Genomic DNA, 21,574 nt, shown 5'->3' with positions numbered 1-21,574 from the left:
TTAATAACTCTGCAAATTTCGGCGCGGGGGGGGGGGGGGGTTCCGGATCTCCCCGAACCCCTCTAGATCCGCGCATGCTAGCAGAATGAAGATTAAGAAAATGATTAACCCATGTTTCAGGATGTATTATAATAATTGCTGCAGAATTGTCTTTCTTATCATCCTTCCAATCATCGATTAACTTCTTTTTTTTTTTTTTTTTTTGATGTGCATCAAATTGATTTAGAATGTATAGTTTTGAAATTTTTACGCTTAAATTTTCTTAATTTATTGTACTTCCAAAGAAGTCTATAGTAATGAGTATTAACTACTAGATCCTTAGGAAATATACTGTAATGAAATATGGAGATAATGAACAGTAATCAAGCTCAAAAGTCCATTGAAACAAAACAAATCGGAAGCAGAGCAAACACGGACCTCTTAAAAAACATCAGAGGTAGGATCAGGTGCCATGGAGGAGTAAGCATCCCCTGTCGACCGGTCAAACCCGCCTTGTGCTCGTCATGATCGGGCAAACGGAAAAATCCGTAGCAATTCCGTGTTTAAATAATGGCCTAACAATTAGTATGAAAAAGTCAGTCAGCATTCAGCTTAATTAATGATAGATTGTACTTGCTGACAAGGTCATTGTATCGACCATAGAACTTTCAAAATGACTTTAAACGAGACTGTTGATATCCTTGTTTCATCAACTTGTTTGTCAATACTTAGCCCCGTTTTAGAAATTGTTCGTACATGGAGCATGCTTTTAATTGCGTATCGAATCAACTTGGAGATATAAACTCCATATGCAGGTGAAAAGGGTATACATTGTATTGCTACATAAGTAAGGAAAGTTGACGATAGAAAAGTTAAAGTCATTACGTTTATCATTTATAGTTTTGTTGTTAGGTTACCATGAAATAAAAGATACCACAGAGTCTGACACATCTGTTTCATATTTGGATATTTCATTAGAAAAACCGTTACATTGAATGCCGTGCAAGTGCAACGTTATAAGCGAAAAATCAAAATTCATGCTCACATTGAAGAGTTTAATGTAAGTAGCTGTTTGAATGGCTTTTCCATTAATTGTAACTCACCTGAAGGATAATTCAGGATTTTGAAATATACATTGCATTTACAGACAAGGCAGTGAGTTAAAAAAATGTAACATTTATATAAGCATTGAATTATCATTTCTGGAAAGATGTAGTCTCAAAACTGTTACTGTAAAATTGTGCAAACAATTTTTCTTAACGCGCTAACACGTATTATTTAATTTGTTTAATTGCACACACCGTTGCAGTCATGAGACTACAACTTTTAAAAAATAATAATGCAATACATAAAGAATTAAAGATCAGTACCAGGTGACACCTAAATTATGACAGGAAATGAACTTAAGTATCTTGTGTGGATAATTTTTTTCATTGTTATTGAGGCCCCATGAGAAAATATAAGTGTAGAATGGTATAACAACATTGCTCACCTGTCTATCTGTCCATCTACCTTTTCGTGTACATGTACACATTCATCTTTCATTCTGTCTAGCTGTAGGCAAATTTGGCAATGGATGGTTTTGTTGCCTTTTATTCTTATGGTTCAGGTATAAGTGTTGCTAATAGTATTTCGTCTTTAGGTTCCACGCTCTGCGAGTCGATTGGACAGTGGAGATGTTTTTATTCTGGATCTGGGTTTGACTATTTACCAGTGGAATGGTAAAGGCAGTAATAAGGATGAGAGGATGAAGGTATGTTACTAATTTTTAAGGGACACAGTACTATTAGAATACTCATGTGGCGGTCAGGCTTGTTTGAACAACGGTTGCCAGATAGCTCAGTTGGAAGACCACCTGACTGGAGATTCAGGGGGCCCGGGTTCAAATCCCGGTCTGGTCCATCACATTTTTATTTTCTCCCGTTACAATTGGTGCCGTGCCATGCCCTGGAAGTGACAGGTGAAAGATCTGCCAGGGAAGAGCCTGGGTTGGTGTCTTCGTGGACCGAAGGCCTTTGAGGAGGGAGGAATGTGGCGGTCAGACGGATTTGAACGCTGGTGGCCAGATAGCTCAGTTGTTAAAGCACATGACTGGAGATTCAGTGGGCCCTGGTTCGAATCCCGGTCTGGTCCGTCGCATTTTTCTCCTCTCCAGTTACACTCAAATATAGGGGTACTGTTAGGTTTACATGGTTAAAATTTATTTAATTTATTTTGATTGAGTTAATCTTTTTAGCTCTTCTGAGCCAAAGCCTCAAAGAACTAATGCTATGGCCATTTGTGTGAATTGCGATGTGCGTCAACTTTTTAGCTCACCTGAGCTGAAAGCTCAAGTGAGCTTTTCTGATCACCCGTTGTCCGTCGTCTGTCCGTCTGAAACTTTCACATTTTCAACTTCTTCTCAAGAACCACTGGGCCAATTTTATCCAAACTTGGTACAAAGCATCCTTGGGTAAAGGGGAGTTTAAATTGTTGAAATGAAGGGCCAAGCCCCCTTCAAAGGGGAGATAATCTAGAAAGGACAAAAATTGGGTGGGGTCATTAAAAAAATTTTGTTCTCAAGAACCACTGGGCCAGAAAAGCTGAAACTGATGTGGAAGCATTCTGGGGTAGTGTTGATTTTAAATTGTTCAAATCATGACCCCCAGGGGTAGGGCGGGGCCACAATAGGGAATCCAAGTTTTACAATGAAATATGTAGTAAAAATCTTTAAAAATCTTCTTCTCAAGAACCACTGGGCCAGAAAAGCTGAAACTGATGTGGAAGCATTCTGGGGTAGTGTAGATTCTAAATTGTTCAAATCATGACCCCCGGGGGTAGGGCGGGGCCACAATAAGATATACAAGGGGGGAAATCAGGAGAAAAACAGCAAGGCCAAAGTTTCTCAGGTGAGCGTTGTGGCCCATGGGCCTCTTGTTGTAATATGGACCAATTAACCATATCTGAAGAACCCCTTGGCCATTTTTTGGTCAAATTTGTTACAGAGTATCCTTCACCCAAGGGCTCTCATTGATAATTAAAATAAGGATGTGACCCTTAAATAAAGGGAGATAATTTGATTTTCAAAAAAGGGGAGATAATCAAAAGTAATGGTTGCTAAAAAATCTTCTTTTCTAGAACCGCTGGGCAGATTATCACCAAACTTAAGCATAAGGATGAGGATAGGCTATTAATTCAAATATTGTTCAAATCTTCACCCTGGGACAAAGGATGTGGTCTCAAGGTCACTTCAAAGTTGCCTGAAATTTTATTTTATTAAATCTTTCATATTTTTCTCACTATAAAGAATATATCTATATACTGTATTTCATATGTATGTATTTCAAATAAAGAGGATAAGAATCAACAAACTTTGACAGTTGATGCATCTTGGGTTCTCAGAATATGTGTTTGCCAAGAAGTAGGTCATGGTGACCTACTTTTTGAATTTATGACTACTTCTAAATAGTTCTGAGAATAAGGGGCTCAAATCATCAAACTTTGCCAGTTGATGCATATTGGGTCTTTGTTGTGTGTTAACCAAAAAGTAGTTCACTTTGACCTAATTTTGGAATATATAGGATAATAAGAGGCTTAGAATCATCAAATTTTGTCAATTGATGCATCTCAAGTCAACAGACTGTGTCAACAAAAAAGTAGGTCGCAGTTTCCTTCTTTTGGAATTTCATTATTGTATCTCAATATTTAGGGTACTAAGAAACTAGAAATCATCAAACTTTATTAGTTGACTAACTTGGGTCCTTGTATTGTTTCAACCAAAAAGTAGGTCACTGTGATCTACTTTTGGTATTTCATGGCTATATCTGAATATATCAGATAATAAGAGGTTTAGAATCATTAAACTTTGTCAGTCGATGCATCTTTGGTTCTCAGAGTATGGTAACTAAAAAGTAACTAAAAAATACTTTTGGAACTTCAAGGTTTTATCCAAAGATTTAGGAAATCTTCTTAAGATGCTGCTGGAAAATTTCTTAAGGAGCAACATGTATCCGTTGAATGTCAGTTACAGAGTCTTTGCTATTTTTTCCTCCAGGCACGGGGGGGGGGGGAGATAAGTAATTATTTAAGAAAAAATGTTTGAACAAATAAATATGTTTTTATAAATAATAAGTCAAGAAGGTGGCTAAAGCTTGTCAGACTTGAATGCTATTTAGTTTGGGTTTTTTTATGAATGAGGCAGCATAACATGTTTTTGTTTTTCATACTTCAAGGATTTAAAACTCTACTAAATAACACTGATCACATGTACATAACTAAAACAATTTCTTTGAACTGTAAACAATTGACTGTCATGTTCACACAACATCACCAGGCAATGCAATATTTGATTGCCCTGAAAGAGGAGCGCCGAGGACGGGCCAAGTCTGAGGTTCTTGAGGAAGAGGGGTTGTCAAAAAGAGTAAGTAAATGTAGATATTAAACTTATTTCTCTTCTATAAGTAACTCTTGAGTACATGTCATTGTGTAGGCCATGCAGTACATCCTTAAACTGAAAGACGAGCGAAACGGGAAAGCTCGTTCAGAAGTTCTTGATGATGGCTTATTATCAAAGGACGTGAGTATAGAGAGATAACCGGGGATTTGTATCGCTAGTTCACACCCGGGACGCTTGTGTAGTGGCTCAGCACTTATTAATAAACATACTAACAAGTGTTTATTTCATTAATCTATACTACTATATTAAAATAATAGACTCGAATTTTTGGCCTTTAATACCGATAAATTGGAAGAGTATCGTCTTTTGTTTTATATATTTTAAACATCATTGGTACTTGAAGATTGCCAATTTGTTTTTATTTTTTCTCAATTAAGCTTCGCTAATTAATAATCAACGAAAATTCCTCAAAAAATTCCGGAAATCATCTGGATTTTTTGGATTTTACAATCTTACGCGTGCGCATTACATTCACGTTAAATCACGGTGTTCAAATCAATCTCGCTTGCAGAGTTGTCGTTCGTTTCTCTAGCTCTCATACACGAATGTATGAGCCGATGGTCGAGAGTGTGTTCAAATCAGAGAAGACAAAAGTAAATACTAAGTAGATATATATGTGTTATTGTAATAAGAAATCATTAATATATATGAACAGAATATATAGCAAATTTCAAATGAAAATTTACACGTATTTGTCATAGGCATCGGAACCGGGGGGGGGGGGGCTTATCCCCCCACTTTTTTTTGCAAAGATAGACATAATATAGGCATTGAAAATTGGGGCTTACCTTTTTTGTTGGTTTAGCACCCCCCCCCCCCCCCACTTTCAATTTTCTTCTGACGCCTATGTTTGTATTATCGTTTCTGAGACACATTTATTATATGTTATTTATATCTCTGGCCATCTCAACGGAGGCAAAAAGCTCATGATCGTAGGAGCAATATTAATGTAACTACCCGATTTTATTTTATCCCTCCTTTCTTTTATGCTTTTTTGGGGGGAACTGAAGGGGGGGGGTGGTGTTACAACTCCAGTTAGAATCACATCTTAGTGAAATAGGCATTCTTTTTCCGCCAAAAATTACAATAACTACTATATCAAAATTATAGACTCGAATTTTTGGCCTTTAATACCGATAAATCGGAAGAATACTGTCTTTTGTTTTATATATTTTAAACATCATTGGTACTTGAAGATTACCAATTTGTTTTTATTTCTTCTCAATTAAGCTTCTATTTTTATTACTTTTTCTATGTACTAATTCAAGGATATTACATTAATTTTTATCAAAACAGACAGTCTTTTACAGCTTATATACCTGTCTATTACTTGTGTATATATAAAGTATATGTATTAGCAGTGCTTAACTCTTTTATTGTTGAGGTCATATTTTGAACAAGTTGAGACCTGCAGTGTTAAAATTGATACAAAAATTTTTACACCTTTACTGTAATATCTGATTGTGTAAAAATACCAGCTTAGCACATTTCTTCATTTTCATTACTTTGCTTGATATGTATCAGCAGTGTGCTCAACTCTTTGCTGTTGTCATATTTTCAATAAATATCCATTATTTTTTTCATTAAATTTGTTTGGAAAGGTGAAATTTATGTAAGCTCCGGCGTGATTCGAACTCATGATTTGATTTATAGCTAACGGGGGGTCAAACCCATCCTGCGCTACGCCGTTTTGCAACAATTTTGAAAAAACAAAAACAAAAACAAAAAAAAAAAAACAAACAAAAAACAAAACAAAACAAACACCCCCACCCCCCCCCCCCCAGAATTATATTCACATTCATTGTTTATTTCAAAAGTACCTTACAATAGGAATGTGTCGATGTATCTATTTTGTAAATGTCCGATATGCACATGGATGCATTCATAACAATGTCAACCCGTGCACGCACGGGTCAAAGTCTAGTTTTTATTTATAATGTTACAATTTACGCTTGTTTATAGGGATGTCAATGAATAGTCGACTATTCGACTATCCTCGAATGGACCGACGATCGAATACTGAAACGACATTTGAATATTATTATAATTAAATAAATGCAAAAAAGAATGATAACGAGATGGAATTCTCATCACAAATTTGAGCAACTGTCTTTCCTCAGAGACAGTCGATAATTTTCCTCAACAAAAATGGTTGATTTTCCATGCACGTATTGAAAGTACAGTACCGGTAAATGTAAGTGTTTCAATACTGCGAGAATTATTTAAGAAATAAAGTCCGCGTTATCGTGAATGTCGCAGGATAACCTCTTCGGTCTCGAATCGAAATGTTGTCTGAAATATAAAAGCCGAGGCGTTAGCCGAGGCTTTTATATTTCAGACAACATTTCGAGTCCGAAGAGGTTATCCTGCATCATTCACGACAACAAGGATTTTATTTCTATTCTACTAACGGCTCTAAAATACAGTTGATCGTTTTCTCTATAGAGAAACGAATTAGATCACCATGTCGCAATTTCGCTGTTCCTTTTAACACCAGAGGGTCAATCGATTGCAAAAAATGCAGACGATTTCAGCTTTCGTTGGATTAAAAATATCCTTTAATTATTATATATAAATTTGCTTGTAACATATATTGATTAATTTTTATGAATGAAAAATAACAAAGCCAGTTGTCTATTTCATTGATTTATCAGTAAAATCGCGGGAGTGTAAATGTTGTGGGGAGGTCCGTAGAACAGCCCCACTTGGCTATAAAAACGGATATTTATCAGCTGTTTCAGGAAATACACACGTTTAGACTGGGGAAGACGACACATCGATGTGGTCTAATTAAGTATTAGATTATACAGTGAAATATTTATTTCAACTGTACAGATTTGACATGTGTTTCTGATCTGATAATTTTTTGATGACCTTCGTGATTTATTGGAGAATAATGTCCGCGGCATTTCTTTGATCTCGGCAATAATCGTAGTAGAATTGTCAGTAACAGCCTGTGTTGTTTTTGTAATAAATTACCCACCAATATACTGGGCTTTGTTTGTAAAATTATTAATTGGACTTGATCTTATACCATGTACCTTTTGTTATTTTAGGATTGCTCAAATTCAAGGAACAAACCATAGCTATGTCATGTTTTGACTCTTCGATAATCATTTGAACGCTTACATTTTTAACTGTTTAAGGACATTTTGATAGTCAGAGCAATCAACAAATGAATAAGCAGTATCTTACTAATGGTCCAATATTGCAACGTTTGTCATGCCATACTAACTGTTAAACTATTTATTTCAGAGGCACCTGACCTGTGGATAGTGTGAGATTACCCCCCCCCCCCCCTTCAAAAAAAAAAAAAAAATTTCATAATAAGCTTTAAAAAATATCGGTTTTTTTAATGCTTACTAAAATAAAAACTGACTGCATGTATAGATCGATTTACAAATTCATTTGATGAGGAAATCATACATTTTGGAGAAATAGGTTTCTAAATTTATTTCATATAATCATGCGATCCACGCGTTACGTTGCATTAATTTTCATGTTACTTTATAAATAGGTCATGAATCAGTGCAGTTTGAAATAAAATTTCATTTTCAGAAAATGTTCCGAATATTCGACTATCGTTCGAATAATGCAATCGATTAATCAACTAAGGAAAATAAATATTTTGACATCCCTACTTGTTTATTATCCATACTAATGAGTGTATTTGTATGCAATTTATTATTTATTTACATAGTTTATTTATTACTCTATTCATACCACTATATGATTATATCCCCAATGCAGGTACAACTATTAAGTGTATGTGGTAGCTTTTTTCATAAAGGGAATTTTTAAATTGTTATGAGGCCATGATAAGATCAAAAACTTGTTTTGAAATTCCAAATATGACAGGATATAGGAAAAATCTTCATATCAAGGATTACATATCTCAAAATGACTATAATTGAGCATACATGCCCATCAAGGTTGATTCAAGCTTGTTCAAAATTTGACCATTTGGAAAGAAATGGTAAATAACTCAGTTTGTTTTTCAAATGGACGAAAATAAGACAGATATACAGTCATACACAAAGAAGGCCCAATTCTTTTCAGGCTAGAATTTAAAATTACTCTTTTACTTTTTGGGACAAACCTCATACTTTACATGTGTATACATTTTATGGCCTTTACCTTTAAAACAGAAGAGGATATTGAAAATAAATAACAAACATGGGCTTAGTAAATTCCTGGCCTTGTGAGACTGAAGTGATTATTAAACGTTGCAAGTCTATTCCTTAATATTTAAATTATTTAAGTATGGAGATATTGCATTTATATATTAGTAATATATTAGAATGTTTTTTGTTCCTTGAAAATGTTTTAATATCCATATATTGCAATTACTTGCATTTTACTCATTTACAGTAAATCACGCTTACAGCAAAGTCCCACGGAAACCGATTTTAATTCGTAATAAATGTAATTTTTTAAAATCAGTTAACAATGCATTTTAAAACCATGGTGAATTAAAATCACTATGCTGTAAGCGTCAACCATGTTTTACTGTCTTCAGTTGAATATAATGCAAGGGTTCGGTATTATCCTTTCACGAGAAGGTTTTGTTATACCCCTACTAAACAGTCCCTATATAATTTCTTACTTTAAAAAGTCCAACAGTTTTCCCCGACTATCGGTCCAGGAACTGTTAAAATAGACTGTTAAAAAAGACTGTTGCCCGCTGACATCAAATGGCGCTAAATTGAGTTATCTTTTCCTCATTCGGCAAACCTCGGCTGATTCGGGTAACCGTGAGTTAAATGTAATTAGCCGAGGAGTGCCGAGTAATTTTAACCTGTCGTTAAGATAAACAGTAATGGCCGATGTTCGTTTTTCTGCGGCAAACGACGATGAAATCCAGGCGACACTTGAAAGTAGGACAGTAAAAATACGAAAAATATTTTCTAATAAATCTATGAATTTGATTTAGTAGGAGTATAACAAAACAGTTGTTGACAGGAGTCTCGGGAAACAGCCTGCGGCCTTGGGCAACAGCTTGCACACCGGTCCAACAGATCGACTGTTTCCCTCTACCCCAGTCAACAACTGTATAATGCTCCAACCTAACATTTAGGCTAAAGTGAGCTATTCTTATCAGAGTTTCATTATGTTTCTATGTATAGTTATAAAACAAATCACAAAATTTGATTAAGATTAAAAAACAATATCATGTCTCATTAATCAATTTTGAAAAAAAGCTTAGAAGCGTAATCTAATCTTTTTCGGTAACTATATTGTTGATTGCTTTTGGATTGGACTATTTTCGGCATAATGGTTACAATTCATTTAAATTATACGGAAGAAATGCCTTCTACAGCATGAGTTTTACCACGCCCTGACTGAAGACGATGTTCCAGATGAAGCAGAGAACATGAAGCCGAAAGACTTGACAGTGGAACTCTTCAGGTTGGCTGAGGGGCATATAAAATATTGGGGCACAAATACACAAACACCATCACATGTTTTCTCATAAACAAGGTCAAGCCCCTGTTGACTGATTCCTGTGTTGAAAATGGGAGAAATGACTGGCTCTATGTATAGGTTGAAAATCTCCCTCAACTAAATGTGTCAGGAAGTCAGAATATTTCATTTTTTCGATTTTTCTCGATTACAACTAGAGGCAGACTAATGACAATTAAGTTCATGCTACAAGGGTATCAAATTTTTTTTTAGAGTCAACAGTTCACACATTCTTTGGTGATACAATGACAATGTGTACAATTAAATCCTGTCACGAGGTTTAAAGTTTACTGTTAATACAAATTGTACAAATGTACTTGGTCTTTATACAGAAAATTACTCTGTCTATCTACTCAAGACAAAGGGCTCAAAGCTGTTGTGACTGTTTGATAAGGAGAGCGTACTTCTCCATGGCACCTTGTCCCACCTCTGATATTTTCAGAGGTCTGTGTTCGGAGTCTGCTCTCTTTTTGCAATGTTTATTTGAGCTTAGAGGTTTTATATATGTAGGACTCCAAAGTGCGATGGGACTCTAAAGTGCGATGGTCACGCCAAAGTGCGATGGTCTGCACCAAACCCCGATGGCTTGACACGCCAAAGCCCGATGGTTCACATGCAGTCGCCAGAGTCCGATGGTGTGACACGCCAAAGCCCGATGGTACGGGAAAACAATTAACGTTTATGACGCTAAATTGAGATGCCGCATCACGCCAAGGTCCGAGGTTTTATTGAATTTAACAAATACAATGAAATAAGTGAAGTAAACGAAAAGCGATCGATCTCCCAAAAAACCTACAAACAATACAAAAATGTGTACAGTTCATCAAATACGGACCCCTAGAAATAAACATTAAATACTTGATCGCCGAAGGGAAACTGGTTTACCAAAATTCTAAAAATATGATTATACTAGTAGTACAAAATAAAAGAAACAAAAAACAAATAAGGAAAATCGACTCAGAATGATATTTATTCCCAGACCCTAAATTGAAAATTGCTTTAAATCGATCAGTTACAGCATGTTAGGACGTATCAGGTATTTAGACAGAAGGTGAACTTTACAGTTCTCACAGTCCTCTACAGTGTACACTTTTCCTTTGCTATCATCCATGTCAATTTTAGTTATCCGCCCCTTCCTCCAGTAACCCGACAGAAAAACGTTTGTACCAGCGAAGAGGGCCGAATTCGGTTTAAAATCCACGATGTCGTCCAAGCTAGGATCAAACTTTTGCAATGTTGCCACAGTCGCTGCTTTTTTTTTTTTTTTTTTTGGAAAAAAGTTCCAAAGGGTACAATTCGTTATTCCAGTGGTCAGGATTCTGTTGAATAATTTATGCAAAGTTAAAATAAATGAATTTCTCAATTCTAATTATATTTTTGCCTGACATGGTCTCATACAGCGTATTTTGGTCCTACCTCTTCCATGGAGCAAATGGGGTCTGAATATCTCCTTTTGTTGCCTACTTTAGGGTACTGTAATAGCCGGTTATACAAATCTTTATAGTACGGACTTACACCGGACTGAAATAATTTTAAATTGCTTATATAACATGTTCAAAAATGTTTCGCAAGACTACAAATAAATAGATTTTAGTTCAAAATAAATTTATTCAGTAACATTATTTTCATATATGGTATTGTAATGCAAGTTATTCAATCTACCTGCAGCTGTTGGGTATTGCGTATGACCTGCGAGTTCGTAATATCTTGCAGTGGTGTACGGCTTTCACAGTGCCGAGGAGACAAATCCAGTGAGAACTTATTCAGATCTTCAGTAGTGCCCTGTTATGACAAATTTAATTTTAAAATATAAGATATATATTTTTTAATAGGCAATATAGAAATAAACGGGCAATACCATTCATAACGAAGGGGGGGGGGGGGGTACCTACCGTTGCTATATCATTATGATCACTTGTTGATATGTTTGGCAGCTGTGTTGAAATTGGATGTCGGCTGGTTTGACTAAATAAATAACACAAAAATGTACGATTATTAATATCATTTGCTAAACCATTTTAGAATGAGTAATTAATAAATGCATGAAATATATATCGAAATATTTCGACATTCTTTTTATCCAATGATTATTATTAACATATATGACAGTAATGTAGCACCTCTAAGTCTTCGTTATTGCTGACATTTTCGTCGTCCTTATCATCTTCTGCATCATCCTCCTCTACGTCAAGGAGAGCTCTCTCCAGAAATTCCTTCTCTTCCCTGGTTAAGTTACACATCGGTATCTAGAATTTATAATTATTGACATTTTGAAATTCATGTCAAAATTCGAAAAAGGTATATTTTATATTAAAATATAAGATAAATGTAAAATGTCATTTATTGTATCAATTAAAATCACATGTGGATTGACTTTATTTTACTGGTCCCCAGATCCGCATGATCCCTGTGCTATGACTTTAATCCTCGCAAAAAATGAGACTGATTAAGGTTAGTCTCTTATCCACCCGGTTGATTAGGTTTGGTCTCGCAGCCAACCGGGGGAGTAAGGTTAGTCTCGCACCCAACCGAGGGATTAGGGTTAGTTCTATAGTTAGTTAGCTCATGAAACATGTTTCTCAAATCAATTAAACCCCCACCCCACCCCAATACACACACAAACACACCCCTGCTGTAAATACACAGGATCTGGGTGATTTCCTTGAATTTGTACAAATAAGGACAGGATCAAAGCTTCATGCACTTGTTAATGTTTTGAAGATTTATACCTGTTCTTCTACCACGACAGAGAAGTTTGATCTCTTGAAGAACATCTGATGTGGAGTCATGGGCTTTGTAGACTTGTGGACGCGGTTATTGTATTTGTAATAAAACTCCTCAACGTTAATTGGCCAATCTCTAGTGTCAACAAATTGAGTTCTGAAGTATGCCACCACAGTTCTATTAAACCTTTCGACTCGCCCTGTAGCATTATTTCAGGTATACTTGTATAGGTTTTTTTTAATTTATAGTCTGTCCCACGGTACCAAGGACCTCACTTTTCGCCTCATATCTCAAAATGTATAAATACCTTGGTCTTCAAATTAGGTTCGATCGATGGATCATTTTTTTTCCAAACTTCCTCCATTTATCCGAACCCTCGAGTTCAACCGGTGTATTGACACGGCGGCAAATTCAAAGTCTACGGAGATTTAACATTACCAAAATGGCCACCACTTTGGAAGGGGATCCATCATTATTCGTGATTTTCCGTAGATCGCCGTCAGTGACATAATGACGTAACTCGCGTTCGGGAATGCTCTGTGCTTACCGATGTACGGAACGCAATACAGCCCGAGACTTTTCAAGTGCCCAATAAACACAGATTTTTCAGCGAAAAAATTGCAAAAACAGCGTCTACGACGTATCCGAGAACAAGTGTTTAACACTGCTATAAGAAAAGAGGTAAGATTCAACTCATATCTTCTTCATAAGTCATAACTGACAAAAGTAATCTGTAATGGAAAGAACGATCGAGGCTACAACAAAATTCAACCAAGTGACATCATTGCTCTACCAACACAGCATGATAGATCTATCTGTAAGCGAGTATTATAGTAATTTCTAATAATTTAGATTTGTAATTAATTACAACTTTACCTTTGCCTCGCAAATAAATCCAACACACTAGACAGTTTACTGTAGCTGTAGTTTGTTGTAAACACGGTTAAACAGTTTGTTAAACATCACTTGTAACACGAATTCACAATGCTTACTGCTCTGGTACATTTATAACTCTTAAGCAAATACAAATCCATGTTTATGCATTTTGAATCACTGTGCAAAACAAGATCTAAATGTTGTCTGCATCAAACTACGTCATCAATGGATTTTGACCTTGGCCTTGGAAAACTTCCTGTATCAGCATTAGGTAAACGCAGGCCCTGGGATTTCAAACAATTATGTATTTTTAATAATTTTTTTTACATATGTAGCAGTTCTAATGCCAAACATAAAATACAAAGATAGTAATCACACAACCCCCAGAACATGAATGGAATATACAAGTATATATTTTTAATTTATTGTGTTTATTTGTATACTTTAATTTTAGCTCACCTGAGCCAAAGGCTCAAGTGAGCTTTTCTGATTGAAATTTGTCCGTTGTCTGTCGGCGTTGTCGTCGTTGGCGTCAGCGTTGTTGTCGTAAACATTTCACTTTTCATCTTCTTCTCCAGAACTACTGGGCCAATTTCAATCAAACTTGTCACAAAGTATCCTTGGGTGAAGGGGATTCAAGTTTGTTCAAATGAAGGGCCACGCCCCCCTCCAAGGGGAGATAATTACGAAATAGCAAAAAATTAATGGCATTATTGAAAAATCTTCTTCTCAAGAACCAATGGGCCAGGAAAGATGAAACTCATGTGGAATTATTTTCATTTAGTGTAGACTCAAGTTTGTTCAAATCATGACCCCCGGGGGTAGGGTGGGGCCACAATGGACGATCAAAGTTTTACATATGGATATATAGGAAAAATCTTCAAAAATCTTCTTCTCAAGAACAGCAAAGCTATGATTGGTCATATTTATATGGAAGCATCCTCAGGTGGTGTAGATTCAAGTTTGTTCAAATCATGACTCCCAGGGGTAGGATGGGGTCACAATGGACGATCAAAGTTTAACATAGGTGTATATAGGTAAAATCTTCAAAAATCTTCTTCTCAAGAACAGCAAAGCTATGATTGGTCATATTTATATGGAAGCATCCTCAGGTGATGTCATGTGGGTTCAAGTTTGTTCAAATCATGACCTCCAGGGGTAGGAAGGGGCCACAATGAAAGTTCGAACTTGTAGAGAAAAAAGTCACAATTTGTCAAAAATTCATGTAAGCATCCTTAGTTAGTGTAGATTTAATTTTGTTCAAATCATACCCCCCCTTTTTAGGGGTAGGTTGGGACTACTTATGCATTTAAGCTTTTCAATACTAAACAGATTTTTCCTCTTTTCCTAGCCACAGTGCTCAGGTGAGCGATGTGGCCCCTGGGCCTCTTTTTTTTTTTTTTTTTTTATATAAGAACTTTTGTGATAGAAATTTCAATGATTTTACAAATTGAAAAAAAAAAACTTTTGAGACCATTTTAAATTTTAATGTGAAAAAAATCTACATTTGCAAGAAACATGAAAAATAAAAATCAAAGCCTTCTAATTATTTTTTTTAATAATAACAACAATGAAAAGTAAAATAAAAACAATAGATAAAACTAAATTAAGCAGTATTTTTTTAATTTTGTAACAATAATTTAATTATTAGGAAAGAGAACATGAAGACATATCAGACAGACAAAAGCATGCAGACATGTACATTACATTAAATTAATTCAACCTTATAGGTAGCTGCAAAAACATGTACGTAGCTTACTAATACATTTTGTTTTTGAAATTTGTCTATAGTAATCTGTGAAATCATTTTTAAATTATGGGGTCAGGCCCTTGGGAAGCAATTTAAGTGTGTGTGTGTTGGGGGGGGGGGGGGGCAAACATTTTCAGTTTAAGCTTGACAAGCCAAAAAAAAAGAGGTCATCATACGTGTTTATATTAATCCCATTAAGTCAAACTTTGTTGTCAAACCTTGTTATCCTACGATGGGACTGATAAAAACTTCCGAGATATCCAAGTATTCAAGATATCAAGAGTAAAATACTTCAAGAATATTAAGTAGTTGGCATGGGACTTCCAAATCACTTTGACATATCCATGGATATTTGAGATATATCATTGTTCAAGACACCAAGTATCATAATTTACAACTTCTGCTTTGCAAATCAAATTCATACTGTGAAAATTGTTATTAAACTTGAATAAAAGGTTGTAAAAATATCAAATCTCAAATTACTTAAATCTTAAGGAAGCTCTAAACACTGCACACAAAAGAGTTCTATTTGTAGGGTAGTTTTATTAAGTTAGAGTGATCTGCCCTTAGAAGAAAAATGGGAACCTACAGTTAATGACACAATTTCTTATGAATTAATTAAAGTATTCTTAAGTTATATTTACAGTACTTTCTTTCGTTTGTAAGGGATTTATTGTACAGAGAGGCGTGGCAGTCGAGTCGCGCAGCGACGAGACTGTCACGCCTCTCTGTACAATAAATCCCTTACAAACGAAAGAAAGTGTCTGTAAATGTCTTGTGTCATGGTCATTTGCATAGTCACTCCTTCAGCGCCAAACTGCGCGCGACATCACGTCATAGGCCTAGGTCCATCGTAAGTGAACAGGCCCGGTGTTCAAACAAAGCAGAAAGTACGAAGGAGATGGTTGCATTGAAAAACCAAGCAATGTTAAACGAGTGTGAAATTGTATTTGGTGGATTAATTTAAGCAGTATGAGTATTTCAAAAACCATAACAAATACAAGCACAATACTGGAAACCTGGATCCGCCCGCACTTTGACCCGCTACATTGTTACTAGGGATACGCTTGCATGTCCCGAAGAAATCCGAGTCAAGTACTGTAGGCACAGGTATCAAAATTATGGAATGTAGTGTGAAATAGTCCAGATACAATTATATACGAACATGTATCATTTTGCATGTAACTCAAAGAACTCAGAAAACAGTTGCTATTAAGGGAATCATCGAACTGCGCGTTTTCAATATTGTTAGATTTCAGTTATCTGTTTTAATTTGAATTCATGTATTTTAAGAAAGTCTGTGTATTTTTAAAATATTTGTTTAAATTAGTTAACTAATGAGTTTACATGTAATCCTCATGAAAATGGTTTTCACGTATGCATTTTCAGATCGAAAGGGGGGTGGTGAATTTTGTGAGGTTTCCCATTTTTCCTCTTGATAGGTTGTATATGCTTACAGAAATTGAAGAAAAAAAAATTTCAAAAGTATTGAGTTCCTTTGGAAGTTATTGTACAGTACATTGGAAGTTATTGTACGGCTAAGCTCCGCCTCCTAGAAGTTATAGTACGTTGGAATTCAGCCAAAGGTTTTCTATCTGATTTAAAGTATGGCTAACATCAAAAGGAAAAGTACCGCACCATGACACAATGCTATGTTAGACCAAGATTAAGTAATTGAATATATTATTTCCATTAATTTTACCGATGCAAGTAAATAACAGTGATTTCTGTTCACAAATAGTTCATTGTCTTTTAACATTTTTTTTCTGCAGAAATAAGGCAGGTACCCTATGTTGAAAATGAACTAGATATACTGAATATGTGCACCTTTATATGATATATTTTTCTCAAAGTCCTAAAAACATTTTTCATTAGTGTTTAGAGCTTCCTTAAATTAGTGAAATTAAAGGGTAAATCCACTCAACATAACTATGTTATTTGTAATTCTGTTTTCAGCATTTTAAGTTCATTTGAGAAATATTCCAAGAGGTAAATGAATTGTCTATCCTATATTTACATGTATTAAGATTATGTTATAATATTCAGACTAAAGAAGAAATGCTCAGTGCTGCTGGTATCCATGGTTTGAATATCAATTTGTACAAAAGAAGTCATGACTCATATTGGACATAATAAACATGAAGCCGAGGAGAGAAACAACATCTATGAATGGATTAGAAAGTGAGTATTTTTCTCTCCATTATATCACTAACACTTCAATTTGTGTCTGGCTCATCAAGTGAACACTACTGGACAAACTACCTGGTAATCTTTGGTTTAGACTGACTTTGGGCCTGAAAAAGATGACAATAATAAACATATTAACATATTAAATGTCATGAAGATTCTCTGTAAAGTGAAATTAAGGAATTATAATGAAAATTCAGTTGATTTCATTTGTATATGTATCATGATATCATGAATTCTTTCTATACATATGAAAAATACATGATGATTTTTTAATTTTAGATACAAGGGCCAAGTATACACTTCAGACAGAAAATCTGTTGATTGATTTAAAACCAACAACGCTAGAATCGATGCGCATGCGCACTGATGTGTTCACAGATACGCCTATAAAAGAAGAAAAATCCGAGACAACAGGTCATTTGCCAAGATATTCTGGATCAGAAAGGACGCGTCTGAATAGCTCTAGTGAAGTTCAGAACCCAAGTTTTGAAAACACCGATTTATCTTTAGGTGTTACGATGGCTTCTTGTGACGATTGTGGACTCGTTTTTGAAAGCACACATGACCTTCAACGGCATATCAAGAGATGGTGCCCGGAGACTGAAAATCGTAAACGAAAATTACCTCTGGATGATTACACCAGATAAGAAGCCACGTGTCTTACAGTCAGATGAATACATGATGAACCGTGAAGATGACTCACTTAATACATTATCAGAAGAAGACTACTTTAAAAGAATAAGACAAAGATCTATTTCTAAAAATGAGGATACATGGTCTGAAAAGGTTGAAAAATATCAAAACGATGGATTGTCTAAAAAGGAAGCAGAAGAAAAGGCAGATAGCAAAATGAAAGAGGCCAATTTCGTCACGTTTCTGAACCTATATGGGAACACCATCCTCGACATGTTTGATTTGAAAAATGGGATAATCCATGATAAGGTGATGAAAAGTATAGAAAAGTTTCATAAAAAGGGATATGGAAATTTGCCGGCTATTCGTATGACTCTAAGGAAGTACAAACATCTACTTGAAGAAATGATGTTGGAAACAGACGACGAAGAAACAGATGATGAAACTGATGAGGAAGAAGAAGATGACATGAAATCTGATGATGAATCAGAGGATGAAAATGATGAATGAAATGGTTATAAATATATATGTAAGATTGCTAAGTATTTATTTTGGTGCAGTGGATCGAAGAGGAAACATGTCTTGGGAGAACTATTTACATGAAATTTATTACAATCCAATTAATGCTGGTAGTTTTCTGGGACCAGACAAATTATTCCGGTATGTGAGAAAAGACGGTAAATATGTAATTAGCAAATACAAAATCAGGAAATGGTTGCAAAAACAAGAAGCTTACAGCTTACAAAGACCACTACGGAGACGTTTTCAAAGAAACAAAATAATGGTGACGGGTACTGATGATCAGTGGTCTGCAGATCTCATGGATATGGCCAAATTTGCTAAGTACAACGATGGATTCATGTATGTACTGGTCGTGATTGATGTAATATCAAAGTATCTGTGGATGCGCCCTCTGAAAAACAAAAAGGGGATTACCGTAGGCATTGCCTTAGAGGATTTTCAAGGAAGGTAGAGTACCTAAAAGAATACGAACAGATAAAGGACAGGAATTTCGAGCGAAGGAAGTTCAGACACTCTTCAAAGATCATGATGTTCAACATCTTTTTGCTCAGAATGAAACCAAAGCAGCAATTGCCGAGCGCGTCATTAAAACTATGAAGACGAGGATATATCGTTTTATGACTTACCAAAAGTCGTATGCATATGTTGAAAAACTTCAAACTTTTGTAAAAAGCTACAATAGCACATATCACAGAACTATCGGTATGGCTCCTAAAATTGTTAACAGTAGAAATGAAACAGCTGTGTGGTGGAAAATGTATTGGCCAAAAGATCACACAGTTATTAAAAAGACGAAGACTGTAAGAAAACCTTTTAGATTTAAAATCGGTGACCACGTTCGACTTACCCATCTCAGGAATCCATTTTCCCGCGAATATGATGAAAGGTGGACGGGTGAAATATTCATCATTTCTCAGAGGATTTTACGTGGTGGTTTACCTGTCTACAGAGTAGAGGATTTTGACGGAGATGAAATCAAAGGATCTTTTTATCAATCAGAACTTCAAAAAGTGGATGTGAAAGACAATGATCTATGGAAAGTTGAAAAAATATTAAAGACAAGAGGAAAGGGAAATAACAAACAATATTTCGTCAAATGGTTTTATTATCCAAAGAAATTTAATTCTTGGATCAATGCGTCTGATGTTTCAAATCTATGATATAGGAGAGTGCACTACCCTGGAAAGGTCAAGCATCAGATTCCATCTTATCAGAAAGAGCGTACATAAACACAGATCGCTTAAGTATGATATGGTGGATGGTAGTGTAAATAAATGTATTGTACATTATCGACTAGGGTGTAGGTCATTGTAAAATGGACATGGGGTGGCTCTCCGACCCATGCTTCGTTATTGCAACGGGGAAAATAAAACAATTTTGACTGATAAATGATCTCTTGTTATTTATTCGAAACTGTGTCTAAATCAATTTAACCATATTTATATAAATTATCTCGTATTTTGGTTGGTGTTTTTAAAGATATAATATTTTGCTCGGAGGTGTGTGTGTGTGTGGGGGGGGGGGGGGTTGAGGGGCGTGTCAAAATTTTCTTTGATGTGTTTGGATGTATCAAAAACCAAATATTACATTCCTGGATCCGGTTGTATCAATATGTAATGAATAATTAAAGCTTCATTAAACTGATCATTTTTAATGTGTCATTAAATTCCGTTGTATCAATGTTTTAATGAACGAATCGATGCATTAAAGCTTCATTAACTTCTCTAATTTTAATGAAGCCAAGAGGGCTTCTTTAAACGCTCATTAACAATGGCGGCCAACGTAATGTTTGGTCAGTTGGGTAGAAGAAGAGCGGATAGGGTTTTTAGAGAACGTTTTTCTGTACAAAACATGAGTGAAGAGGAAATTCGGAGGCGGTATCGATTTGGAAAGGAATCAATAAAACAAATCGTGGATTTACTTGACCCAGTAATCGGCCATAGGATTAGAAGGTCGCAGGCATTATCTATATAACTGATAAAAAAAAACTCACTTTGTCATGTACTGTCCATACGTAAACAGTCAACATGCAACAAACACCACAACCTCCCCTTTCCCTTGTCTTTTTTAGTTGATTACGTCACATATTGCGTCACCTTGGTGGCGGATCCTGACAATATTTACCCATATAGTACAAGAATAATTAATAATTATTATACATATTATACATGAACATGATTATACATACATCTCATATTATTTGAATAATCTTGTTTGATTATACACAGGTGAACTGTGATGACAAAATTCTTGAGTGATTCTAAAATATTAGAGTTATTCCCCTTTGTGCATATCGTGTAAGCATGTCACAGGTGCTTGGAAACTGACGATCCGCAACTATATGCTAGTATCATATTTTTTTTTGGGGGGGGGGGGGGTCTATATATGTCCTTGTACATGTATATTAATGAGGTTGATTTATTTATTCAATCTATGAAAAATGGTGAAGGCCCACATTAATAAAATCTGTAGCATAAATTACTAAAAAAAATTGAATTAATATATACATGTATATGCATGTACACTGTACTACATTTGTATGAAATCCACATATGATTATATATATATAATTTAATTTCGTTTGTATTCTAGCCTCTGATTGGTTAGTATCCAAAAAGGAACACAAATTATTTCTGTATAACCTGGTTTGGTATGGGGACACACCCCCCTGACAACCAGCTGAATCATCTGTATCCATACAATCCTCTCATTTCCAGTCCTCGGGATTCATGGAAAATTCCAGATTTAATAAATGTACCTTTAACTTCAAACAACAATTCGATCTTACCACATGCAAACAAACAACATGGCTGCTAGGCCTATGTATCAGTTTTTACCTCCCCTCGCTTCCCATCACTTCCGTTACTACGGTTGTATTATTGAGCGGCAAATTTGAACTAATGAAAAGCAACGAAATTTTAAACCCCTAGTTATTTAATGATTGTAAAATTAAATTATAAGGAATGACTCTAATTCTTGGCCAAATTATTCGAGTATAACCT

At 35.3% G+C, this 21,574-nt stretch overlaps 1 protein-coding gene across 1 annotated transcript in view; it reads left to right on the top strand.

Moving 5' to 3' along the window:
• Positions 1 to 1,366: 1,366 nt before the first annotated feature.
• LOC133194341 (gelsolin-like protein 2) overlaps positions 1,367 to 21,574 on the top strand; it is a 40,925-nt gene continuing 20,717 nt past the window's right edge. The window contains exons 1-4 of the mRNA XM_061330318.1: positions 1,367 to 1,393; positions 1,622 to 1,732; positions 4,448 to 4,534; positions 9,735 to 9,823. Of these exons, the coding sequence (XP_061186302.1) occupies positions 1,367 to 1,393; positions 1,622 to 1,732; positions 4,448 to 4,534; positions 9,735 to 9,823 (314 nt within the window). The remainder of the gene's footprint in view (positions 1,394 to 1,621; positions 1,733 to 4,447; positions 4,535 to 9,734; positions 9,824 to 21,574) is intronic.

Source organism: Saccostrea echinata, unplaced genomic scaffold (genome assembly GCF_033153115.1).
Source record: "Saccostrea echinata isolate AGI-Se365-2 ecotype Australia unplaced genomic scaffold, CSIRO_AGI_Sech_v1 ptg000029l, whole genome shotgun sequence".
NCBI classification, from domain to species: domain Eukaryota; kingdom Metazoa; phylum Mollusca; class Bivalvia; order Ostreida; family Ostreidae; genus Saccostrea; species Saccostrea echinata.
The sequence above is the reverse complement of the archived record's forward strand: the minus strand, read 5'-3'. Positions and strand labels throughout refer to the sequence as shown.